Source organism: Phascolarctos cinereus, unplaced genomic scaffold (genome assembly GCF_003287225.1).
Source record: "Phascolarctos cinereus isolate Bilbo 61053 unplaced genomic scaffold, phaCin_HiC Scaffold_4;HRSCAF=312, whole genome shotgun sequence".
NCBI classification, from domain to species: Eukaryota; Metazoa; Chordata; class Mammalia; order Diprotodontia; family Phascolarctidae; genus Phascolarctos; species Phascolarctos cinereus.
The window spans coordinates 211,725,663-211,738,290 of record NW_027555847.1 but is presented as its reverse complement, the minus strand read 5'-3'; the positions used below and the strand labels follow the sequence as shown (position 1 = coordinate 211,738,290).

Genomic DNA, 12,628 nt, shown 5'->3' with positions numbered 1-12,628 from the left:
GAAGCAAGTAACATTGACTCAAAAAACAGTGCATTTATTTGAATTGACAAGAAACAACTCATTACTGATGTTGGAGTCACTTCAGAATCAGCTGTCTATGTATAATCAAACTATCTTCTACTTAATAAAACAAAGATCAAAATCAATACTAATTATAGGAAAAAATAAAAATTAGAATATGTGGCATAAAACTGAGGTAACTCCAACCTAATCTATTCAGATGAGATGTTGTAAAATGGATAAAAGAACAGATATTGACACAGAGTATTCCTACTTCCTAAGGAAGTTGTTAATCAATGTAAAAATCATTCCTCTCACCAAGGAAACCAGAAGAAACCAAAAATATCCTGTCAGCAAACATTTGATTTCCTTGCCAAGCAGAGATATGTGGCAACCAACTGCAATACCAGGTTAGAATATGAACTCATTTGTAAGGAGGGTAGTAGAAGATTATGCCTCATAAAGCAGCAAGAAGTAATGGGAGAAAAAACACTTACAGAAAGCATAACTACAGATCCAGCTTAGCCAGATCATCCTGAGGGCCTTTAAGAATAAAGCTTGAAGCGTAGTGAACAGATGAATAATGGAAAAGATCAATCATTTTCTATAATAAACTTATTTTCCTCTATCAGTGACAATGATTTGTACTCTAACATCATACTCTTGAATGTATTGCTTAAAGAAATTGAAATGGGGACAGCTAGGTGGCACGGTGGATAGAGCACCGGTCCTGAAGTCAGGAGGACCTGAGTTCAAATTTGACCTCAGACTAAACACCTAACATTTACCAGCTGTGTGACCCTGGGCAAGTCACTTAAGCTCAATTGCCTAAAAAGCAAAAAAAAAAAGTTGAAATGGCATAAAATAAAACAAAGATAGGGAGAGCAACTGGACTAAACCAGGTTTACCAAGTAGAGGTACATTTTGGAGATGATTCAGTTTTGAAGGAATTAAGAGATTGATGTTCCAGATATCTGAGAGAAGAGAAGTGCTTAGAAGAAATTATAGACATTGTTTTTTAAAAAGTGACTGAAAAATAGTATTTATTGACTAACTCGTATGCTTATGTTCCTAGCTTTGGAAAACTTTTACAAAAATAACCTCCATATACACCAAGGACAGGCATGATGAGTGTATGAGAAATAAGCAGTCAGTCTTTAGCAAACAACATTCTATAGCAGACCAAATATTTAGGGTCACATGATTGAAAAGTACATCAAATCCTACTATGCTTGCTGTTTGACCTTAAAAGAGGAATTTTAATCAGAGCAAAGCCACCTTAAAGTCTTCTTCAGAAAGGTATTTCCCATGTATCTATCAAAGTATAATACAAAATTCTTTAAAAGAAATAACAGAGAACTTTTGTTTATTGACCTTCCACTTAATAATATTAAGTGTGGCATAAAACAAGGGAGACGTGCTCTCCAAAAGTGTTTGCCATCCTCATGGATGAGAGCTAGCAGAGTCCAAGGAATTTCCTCTAAATACTGATAGTCCTCTAGATTCCCCTATTCGTGGATGACATTGTACTTATTGTAGCAATCCTTGGCACATTTAAAACCTCATAAATGAAGCATGATTACTCAAAACTATCCACTTAGGAAAAAACAACAGGAAAATTGCCTGTTGACTAGGCTATGATATAGAGTTAGATGCATGATTGGTTGATACTTAAGAATGAGATAAGTCGTGGGGAACCCTCCTGCTTCATTGACATAGTATCAAGAGGCCCAGAGTAAGCTTCTCAGCCAACACATTGGATGGACCCTCAGTGAAGGATTTTATGGAGAAGACATGGACAGGAGTTATAGGTTGAAAAGATGTGTCTAACTTTTGGTCTAATATTAGAAGCAACATCCATATCAGTGATGTTGATTCGATAACTAAGGATTTGAAAACAGGAGGGTTCTGATTCTTCTGTGATGAATATAAAATGCTAATGTGTAACTGCTGCCAGGCATGTCTCTAAGACTATAAATTATTGAGGAGTTGATAGATCTACATCACTTGAGGGATCTTTATTGGGAGCTCTCTACAACAGTGAAATCACAGGTTCAACCCAAAGATGTTTTGTGGTATCCTTGCTAATTCCTGAGATGGGAAGTAGGTGACTTGCTCTGAAACAGCTTGAAGTCAGAGTCCTAGCAAGGATGGAGACCTAGTGCGAGGTGCTATTGTTAAGCAAATTTCTAGCAACAGTAGAGATACAGAAGCCTCAAACCGAGTGCTCTGCCTAAGGACCCCATGGCAAAAAGGAGTCCTGTGGCTTTGGGTAGAGTAATATCCATAATACCTGAATGGGGATATCAGAAAATCAGTATTACCTCTCTGTTGATCAGGCACAAGATGGGAATGAGCACAGGCTCCAGAATTGATCTGCTCATTGTAGGAGCTGCCTGTTCCCCACTCTGGTCAGCCTTCATCTGATGGGGTTTGAGGAAGGATGTTGAGGAGAAATTTAAAAAAAAGAAAAATAAATGGAAGACCAGTCTACTGGCCTGGAATGGTTTTGGAGACTGGAGGCTCTGGGGCCATTCTGAGATGGAAAGAGGGTGTCCATAGCTCAAGGACTGTGACACTCGGACTTTGGATTTTAAACTTCAGTTTTCTCAGCAGATGTAGAGGTATAAAAAAGTGGGAAACCAATATTTGTGACTCATATGCCTCCTTTGTGTAGCCGACCTTGGCCTCACTCATACAACTGTCCCTCCCTCCTCAAATATTCTTAGATCACTCACCTTATCCCTCCTTTGCAGCCTTTACTTCCTAGGTTTTAGTATTTGTGAATATGCTTTGTGTCCCCTGAATAGAATGTAAATTATTTTATAGCAGGAGATGTTTTTGCCTTTGAGACCCAGGATCTCACACAGTGCTTTGCATATGGTAGGTCCATCATAACTATCTTTTGGATTGAACACAGTTCTTTTTTTGGATAGGATGAATGTGCCTATTAGTCATCTGTGTGGTTGATTTTCTTAGTTTCAAGTAAACTAAGGCAGCAGAGTAAAATGGAAAGAGGAGTTGAAAAATCTGGAGCTTAGTTACTAGCTGGCTACTAACCATGTAACCAAGGACAAACCACTTGGCATCCTTAAGCTTCAGTTTCCTTGCCTATAATTGGAAATAATACTATTTGCCCTCACTGATTTGCAGAGTTTATGAGAATCAGATAATAAAATGTGTGTGTGTATAAATGCTTCATGAATTGTAAAAATTATTCACATGCAAGGCAGTATCATAAATATTGAAATAATGTCTGAATTATTGAGTTTTGATTGTGCTTAATGTGTAGCAAATCCAATAATGAAACATGTATATGTGAATTTTACATGTGATGCCATGAAGAAATGTGTCAATTTTATACTTTCTTGGCCTACTATTAGCATAGGAATCTTGGAAAAAATATAGCAAAGGAAAATGAAATATAAAGAACACATCTTATCGAGATAATATTCTCTGAAAACATTCTGGGCACTTTTTTTTGGTAAGAGAGAATCTTTTACACATATAGGTCAAGTCATCCTTGATAGAGGTATCATTAACCAGTAATCATCAGGCATTTACTAAATGCCTGCTGCATGGTAGAGATATATAAAAAAAAAAAGGAAAAAATCTCTATTTTCAAGGAGCTACTACCATTTTAATGGGGGAGACAAATACATTTATAAATATTTTTTGTTGTCCAGCCATGTCCTACTCTTTTTAACCCCATTTGTAATTTTCTTGACAAAAATACTGGAATGGTTTGCCATTTCCTTCTACAGCTCATTTTACAAATGAGGAAACTGGGGCAACCAGGATTAAGTGACTTGCCCAGGGTCACACAGCTAGTACATGTCTGTGTCCAGATTTGAACTTGGGAAGATGAATCTTCCTGCTCCAGGCCATGCACTGTGCCACCTAGCTGTTCATATAAATATATATGGAATAAATATAAAGAGAATAAAGACTAGTACAAGTAGTTATGGAAGGAGGACACTAGACAATTGGAGGAATCAGTACAGTTTTTATGCAAAAGGTAGTACTTGAGCTGTGTTTTGATGGAAGGAAATGTGTTCTTTAAGGTGGAGGGCATGAGGGAATGGCATATGTGCTGGTGTAATTGAAGAACACAGACAAGGCCAGTTTGGCTTAATCACAACTAGAAGAACAAGTTGGGGCCTGGTTGTGTAGGATTTTAAAAGCTTAACAGAGGGGTTGATATTTTATCTGGAGGGCATTAATGGAGACCACTAGAATTGATTGAATGGGGGAGTCATGTAGTCAGGTCTGGGCTTAAGGAAAAATTACTTTTACGGCAGTATGTAGGATGGACTGGAATGGTGAAAGAAAGATTTTGAAGTAAGAAGACTGATTAATAGGTTGTTGCAATAATTTAGGTGAGAGGTGATGAAGGCCTGAACTAAGTTAGTAGCTATGTGAATGGAAAGATTGGGAAAGGATGTGAGAGATGCTGTTTCTACCTCTACAACAAGAGTGAGCAACTAACTAGCTATGGGTGAGTAAGAGTGAAGAGTCAAGGCTGGGTACTTTGCTAGGTGCTGGGAATACAAGTATAAAAAAAATGAAACAATCCCCACTCATGTCCTAACAGAAAATGGGGAAATTTGGAAGAGGGGTGGTATAGGGTGAGAGGCAAAATAATGAATTCTGTTTTGGGCATGTTGAGTTTGAGGTGTCTCCAAGACGTCCAGTTTGAAATGTCCAATAGGCAATTGGGGCAGGGAATTATCTGCATAGATGAATCCATAGCAGCTGATGAGGTGACCAAGAGAAAATGGAGGAACCACAGAAGAATAAAAGAATAGAAGAGGAACCAAGACAGAGCTTTGGGGAATAGGCAGGCGTTTGCAAATGACATTCTATAGCAGATTATATCTTTATAGTCACAAAGGAGCAAATACTATAAGGTCTCACTGTACTTGTTTAAGATAGGGGTAGGAAATGAAATTGTGATTTACAGTGATATAGAGAACCCCTGGATGATGAAAAAACTCTGTACCAGTGCAGGTCAGCACCTTCTCTGTAATTTATAGTCTGGAGTAGTGATGCCAAATTACGTTTTAATGTGCTTCAACTGCATTTATTTGACACCTCTGCTCTAGAGAACTAAGAGGCGTAAAAGACTTGTCCAAGTTCTTCTAGTCAGTATTCAGAGGCAGGTCTCGGCACTGAGGTCTGCTCTTTACTGCGCTACGCTGCCTATACTAAGCTTGCTTATTGACTATTGTTTTGGTTGAATAAAATGCTACTTTAAGTGCTCTTCTTCAGCAAGTTTACTGCAATTCATATGTCAGAATTTTAGAAGATTCCTTGGAAGATGTAACAACAGAGATAATTTTGTTTTACCCTCTGCTGGATAGTAATGATCATGCAAGGTATAAGTCAGAGAGCTGATTGCTGAAAAAGTTTGCCACTATCATGGAGAATATCCAGCACAGTGAGGTCTTCCCAGTGCTCTTGTTTGCAGATGACATTGTGCTGATTGTAAGAAGTCCTGGTATATTTCCATTACCTTCTTAATGAGGTCTACTCATTCAGATTATCTGCAGTGAAAAAACCAAGTGGGTAAAGAGTATGTACCCAGATAGTGATATGCCATGGGATGAGCAGCTCATACATCTGGATATCTTGGATAACACTGTGATTGGGGGCTGGAGTCAATCATCAAGCATTTATTAGGCACCTTATTGTGTGCTAAGCTCCAGGGATACAAAAAGGTCAGCAAATGTTCCCTGCTCTCAAGGAGCTCACAGTCTAATTCGAAATTGGACAGTGAAATATGTATGTGTGTGTGTGTGTGTGTGTGTGTGTGTGTGTGTGTGTGTATATTGCCTTTGGAAAAGTTGGAGTGCTTTTAATAATCCAGGCTTTTCCCTGAAACACAGGTTCAGCTTTTTTTTTTTTAACAATAATATACTTTTTGTGGTACTCTGTGGCTTCCAGAGTAGAAACATTTCAGTCTCTGAAAAATTAAAGTTTATATAATCCAAAGGGTAATGGGGGTGTGTGTGTGTGCGTGCATGCACATATGGTGAATGTGAATGAACAACCCATTATTGGTGAAGAATTGTCCAGAGAAGTGGTATTATAGATATGTCATCTGAGAAGGGGTGCTGCTCACATAACATAAAGGGTGTCAACACAGAGGGCAAAGAAGAAAAACTTGTCAGATCTGTTGTTAGGGAGGACCAAACAAGACATAGGGAGGATCATGGAAGATAAAGTGAGCAATTCTGATTACATAAATTTTTTAAAAAATTTTTGTACAAATAGTACCAATGCAGCTAAAATTAGGAGAAAAACAGATAAGTAGAGAGAAAAATCCTATGGCAGGTTTCTCTTATAAGGATCTCATTTCTAAGGCATGTAAAGAACTGATTCAAATTTGTAAGCTATTCCCTCAGTTGATACATTATTAGAGGATATAAATAGTTTTCTAAGGAAGAAATCCAGACAATCAATAGCTATATGAAAAATGCTTCAGAATCACTAATTAGATAAATAATGCAGCTCTGAAGTTCCTTCTCTTGCCCCTCAGATTGGCAGAATTAGCAAAGAAGAAAATGACTAATGTAGGGATTGTGAGAAAGCTAGCACATTAATGTACTGTTGGTGGAGCTATGAATTGGTCTAATCGCTCTGAAAAACAATTTGAAACTCTGCTTCCATAATCACTAAACTGTGTATGATTTTTGACCCAGCAGTACCACTACAAGGCCTGTACTCTGAAGAGGTCAAAGAAAAAGGAAAAGGATCCAGTAGGAAGCAGCTAGGTGGTATAGTTGATAGAATGGCCTGGAATCAGTAAGACATGAGTTCAGATTTGGCCTGAAACACTTATTAGCTATGTGACCCTGGGCAAGTCACTTAACCTTTGTTTGCCTCAGTTTCCTCTTTGGTAAAATGGGGGTAATAATATATTGCGCCTACTTCCCAGAGTAGTGAGACTCAAGTGAGATAATTGGAAAGTGCTTAGCACATAGTAACTATACAGATGTCAGCAATTATTATTATTATATATCTACAAAAATATTCATTGTTGTTCTGGTGATGGTAAAGAACTGGAAAGTAAAGGGTGCCTATCAATTAGGGATTGACTAAACAAATTATGGTGTATGAATGTAATGAAATACTATTGTGTTATAAGAAACGATGAAAGCGGTAGTTTTAGAGGGTCCTGGGAAGATTAGATATACAGATGCAGAGTTGAGCAGAACCAGAACACTTTCTGCCGCAACGATGTTGTAAAGACAAACCGTTTTAAGAGTCTTCAGAAACTGATCAATGCATATGGTCCACTGTAATTCCTGAAGATAGAAGACAAAGCACAATTCATCTACTAAGACAGAAGAAATAGATTCAGTGTTCAGCTTGAGACATTTTTTGGACATAGCCAAAGCAGGAATTTGTTTTCCTTGGCTGTGCATGTTTGGTACAAGGGTTTTGGTTCTGGTTTTCTCCTTTTTGTTAATTAAAAAATGAAATTTAAAGATAAAACAAAATGTGAGGGGTAACTACCCACATGGGCAAGATAATAGCCCACGTGATACATTTGTATTTATATGATGTCAAGAAATATAGAGGAAGGTCCCAAGAACATTATAAAAATTTAACGGAATTCAGTCCTAGGATTTATACAAGAAGAGAAGATGTTGATGGCTTAGGATTTACCCAATTAGAAGGGGTACCCAAATTAATGAGATTGTAGATCCGTTGAAATATAAGCTGTTGTTAATTGAGAGAACTTTATCTCTGAAATTCTGGTAAAAATCACAGGCCCTAGGATATTAGGGAAACTGGAAAAAAATTGCACCTCAGGCCACTTGATCCTTTCTGATAGGCAGAATTTAACAAATTGAATATAATCTGAGTAGGAAAAAAAGGATAATTTGGAAGTAGTGGAATTCTAGAATTTGTTGTGGCCAAAACTGGGGTGGACTCAGTAGAATGTTGTGTTTTGAAGTATCTAAAGATGATAGCCCTTATATTGAATGTAAGCATATTTTACTGTAATATATTTTATAAATAGATATTTTTAAATAGTTTTTTTCTAAGGGCACAAAAAAATTTTTAGTTCAAACTAACATAAGTATACCTATGTTTTTTGAATGTATGTGTTCATATTTGATTCTATAGAAACTTCATTTCAAACTGATTTTCTTTTTTCTCTTTTTCCTTTCCTTTTTCTTTTTTTTGTTTTGGTGTAGTTCAACTGGAAATGAGAAACCACCTGAAGAAGAACATGGTACAGAACTTGTGGTTGGTAGCAACAGTTCAGCTTCGTATGAACAGCTAGACAAAGTTACTTCAAGTCTTAGCTGCAAAATAAAGAATACTTTTCCGCCCTCAGATCCTAACATCATTGCTACCAAAGAAGAAATTCCTGAAAGTATTATAGCAAAACCAGAAGAATCTATTCCCAATATCATTAGTCATTGTAATGTTAACAAGAAAGCCATTGGAGATGATCAGTTTCCCAAACAGTGTGATCCTGGGAATTTCACAGATGAAAAGATCACACTACCCCAAGAAATAAAGGGAACAGTAAAGGAGAATTCACTGAACTCCGCATCATTGGACACAGTGGAAAAATTGAGCCAAACTCCCTTAAATAATTTTGACACTGAATGTGATAGTAATAAACTCTTAGTATTTATTAGTACTGAAAAATGCAAAGAAACAAAGGACCTTTCTAAAAGCATAGACATGTCTACTAGTGAACTGTCTGCTACCCAGTTAGATAAAATTGTAGAGAATCATTATTCAAAAGGGAGCACTGAACAAAGTAATAGTGAACAATGTGAAGAAAATAAAGTTAGACAGAAAGTTCAAAGTAATTCTCCAGTTAAGGAAAAAGGTGGTAGCCCCAGAAAAGTGGACAAAGGGCATCATCACCGAAGAGATCATTCTTCCAGTGGAGAACGAACAAAGCAAAGCAGGAGCAAAACAGAGAACTATTACTACAAAAAAAGGGTCTCCTATAGCAAAGAGAGGACCAAAAAGGGCCGCCACAAATCAGAACACTGTAATGGAAGTAAATATAAAAATTTTCATAATGAAAGCAGCAGCCCTGACAGTAGATCCTTAGGAAAACATAACCATTATCAGTCCAGAAGTAGAGGAAAATCTGATCAGGAAAGGGGTAGATATTATTATTCTAAAAGTGAGCAGTCTTGGAGTCGGGAGAAATATTATCCAGAAGGAATGAGAAGATGGGACAAATATAGATATTACAATGATTATTATTCTTATTCTTCAAGGGATGGTAGAGAGTGGAAGCCATCTCACAGTGATCGAGAATATGACAAAGCAAGTCAGTACAGTAGTAGATCACATAAGGACTATTACAAAAGCAAATGGGTTCATGAGCCAGCACCTAAAGAGAAAGAAAGGCATCACTCGAACAGTAATAAAGTAGACCTGTCCCATTGTTCATCTCTTCCTCAGCATCCTGAGAAATATTCTCATGACAAAATTGCACTTGAAGAAAACAGTTCAAATCTTTGTAGTCAGTTTCATGAGCATGAAATTGTAAAAATGAGGAAAAGGAAATATGATAGCATAGAAAATGACAGTGACTTAGAAAAGAAAATCCCCAAACCCTTGCAAAATGAGCCATTAGAAGAGCAGAAAGTAAAGAAGCACAAAAAATCGAAAAAGAAAAAGAAATCCAAAGACAAACACAAAGCTCGAAGTTGCAAGTAAGTATTTAGTGGTGTAAATTTTCATTCCTTTTTTCTTTTTAATTAATTTATTTTTAGTTTTCAACATTCACTTTTATAAGATTTTGAGTTTAAAAATTTCCCCTCCCCAAGATGGCATGCAATCTGATATAGGCATACATGTATGATTGTATTAAACACATTTCCACATTAGTCATGTTGTGAAAGAAGAATCAGAACAAAAGGGAAAAACCATGAGAAAGAAAAAAACAAAAAATAACTAAAGAAAGAACAAATAGTATTCTGCGATCTGCATCCAGATTCCATAGTTCTTTCTCTGGTTGTGAATAGCATTTTCGATCACGAGCCTTTTGGAATTGTCTTAGATCATTGCATTGCTCGGAAGAGCTAAGTTTTAACAATATTGGTCATTGCTCAATGTTGCTTGTTACTATGTAGTGTTCTCCTGGTTCTGCTCACTTCGCTCAGCATCAGTTCATGCAAGTCTTTCTGAAATCCACCTGCTCACCATTTCTTATGGACCAATAGCATTACATTACATTCATATACTACAACTTGTTCAGCCATTCCCCAATTGATGGGCATCCTCAATTTCCAGTTCTTGGCCACCACAAAAAGAGCTGCTATAAATAGTTTTGTTTATGTGGGTCTTTTCCCCATTTTTGTGATCTCTTTGGGATACAGACCTAGTACTGGTATTGTTAGATTGAAGGGTATGTACAATTTTATAGCCCTTTGGGCATAGTTCCAAATTGCTCTCCAGAATGGCTGGATCAGTTCACAACTCCACCAACAATGCATTAGTGTTCCAGTTTTCCCACATCTTCTCCAACATTTATCATTTTCCTGTTTTGTCATGTTAGCCAGTCCGATAGGTGTGATGTCATATCTCAGAGTTGTTGTAATTTGCATTTCCATGAGTTTTCTTTAAGTGAAGTTTATTAATTAGTTTGGGGTTAGTTGTCCTCTTCTGACCTAACAAAAGGTGAAAGAACCTGCCACATTCAACTAAATTTGATGTTGGTATGTTTTCATGGAATCCCAAACTTTTAAACTATACAAAACCAAATTTGACGTTATGATAATCTTTGAACCTGGCAACCTTATTTTTTCAAATAATATTGCCATCTTATTTCAGAGAAGGCTAAAACACCTTCCAGAAATGTCATAGGCTATTTGATTTAATTGCTATTTTGCAACTCCACTGAAAGTAAATGTGCAGGTTACTTTGAAAAATTGGAACTTTTATAAAGAGACTGGAATGATAGCATTGAAGTCTTTATTATTCAGCTGTGGGTATGTTAAGTGAATATTTTCTTTCCCAAAGGTTCCTGTTTTTCTTTTCTTCAATTTTATCCAAAAATTAAATGTTTAGTAACTAGGAGAGAAGTCTTGGAACCTACATTGTTAGCAAACTTTTTTTTTTGGAAGGCACATGATGTATCTTTGACATTTGTTTAGTGGTTCAAAACTGTGATCTGAGATGTCATTTATTTCATTGGCCTTTTGTTTATTTTTTTCTCTCTCAATTTGAGACATCTAATTGAGGAATGTGAGGCTTTAAAAAAATAGCTCATTAGCTGTGTACAGTTCTTGAAAGTGTAAAATGACTTTTTCATGCATTTTGTTAAATGGATGAGAGCGAAAGAGTTGCTTCATTTTTGACTTAATATTGTCTTTTAAACTTGAAACCTTATAAAGAGATAATCGCAAATAAGGGCAGATAGATGAAAGAACATGGTAGTGTTAAAGAAAGTAATAATGCCTTTGGATATACCTGAAGCATTAGGGCAAAGCAGCCTTCAATCCTGTCTTCTGTAACCATTAGTTTCAAGAAAAAGCATCAAAACCTTTGGTGGGGTGGATTTTGTTACGCATATAACATAGCAACCAAGATTAAGAAGAATATGATTTTATTAGTAGTTGCATTTGGTGTACCTAGCAGACCACCTTATCTATCCCAACTAGCTCTTAAGTTATCATTATGAAAGCACACTTAATACAATTGGTATTCTACCCACCATATTCAGCTAGTGTCCCTAATATGGTATAGCACCCTCAATACACCATGTTCTTTTGAAGTGATTTTTTTCACTCTGGCTTTTAATTCCTGCAGGCATCATCAGGATTTGGATCTTTCAGTAGCAAACTCCAAAGCTGACCTTCGCAAACACAAAAAGAAGAAGAAGAAAAAGAAGAAACATGCAAAAAAATCAGAGGACTATATTGAACATTCAGATCTTCATGTACTCAAGGCTTCCTGCTCTGAGACTGATAACAAAACCTGGGAGAAAAAGGACAAATCTCCCATCAAAGATGGCTTGCCATCTGAGGACTACCAGAAATCTAATAAATGTTCTCATGAGGAAGATGATGATCACCCTGAGAAAACCAAACACTTAAGAATGGAAAGCCAGGATCATAAATATCACCCAGCTGAGTATGGCCAGGGTAAGGGGAAACATTAGGAGTTAAGAATGAAGAATTTTATTTTAAATTAAAGAAAAGTCTATAGCTGTTTAGAAAGTGCTCGTGTTAGGTATCTGTATGACTTGACATTTCATAGATCTAGAAAAACTAAATAGTTACTTTTAATAATGTGGGCTATTAGAAGTCTTTTCCCCTTCTCCAGTCATTCCTGTGCTTTCTTTAACAATTCCTGGTGCTATAGCAGTAGTGTTAAATGAATAACCATTGAAATAAAACAGAGTTCTTTGGAGCAACGTTTCCTTAGATTATAACTTAGCTGTAAAGGAGCACATCATTATATTAATGCCTATGTATAGCTGTCATGTGAGCATGTGTGTTCAACAAAGTCACGGGGAGAAGGGGGGTGGGTAGAGAGGGGGAAGACACAATGATTTGACAATGCTATTGGCCTTTTAAAAATTGCTTTAAGCCTGTGCTCAGTGTTCTGTATGGTTTTTTTTTTCTTCCTGATT

At 36.6% G+C, this 12,628-nt stretch overlaps 1 protein-coding gene across 1 annotated transcript in view; it reads left to right on the top strand.

Moving 5' to 3' along the window:
• The window catches only part of USP42 (ubiquitin specific peptidase 42), a 55,983-nt gene that overhangs the window by 37,660 nt on the left and 5,695 nt on the right, over positions 1-12,628 (top strand). Inside the window, exons 15-16 of the mRNA XM_020965277.2 lie at positions 8,211-9,704; positions 11,803-12,137. Of these exons, the coding sequence (XP_020820936.1) occupies positions 8,211-9,704; positions 11,803-12,137 (1,829 nt within the window). The remainder of the gene's footprint in view (positions 1-8,210; positions 9,705-11,802; positions 12,138-12,628) is intronic.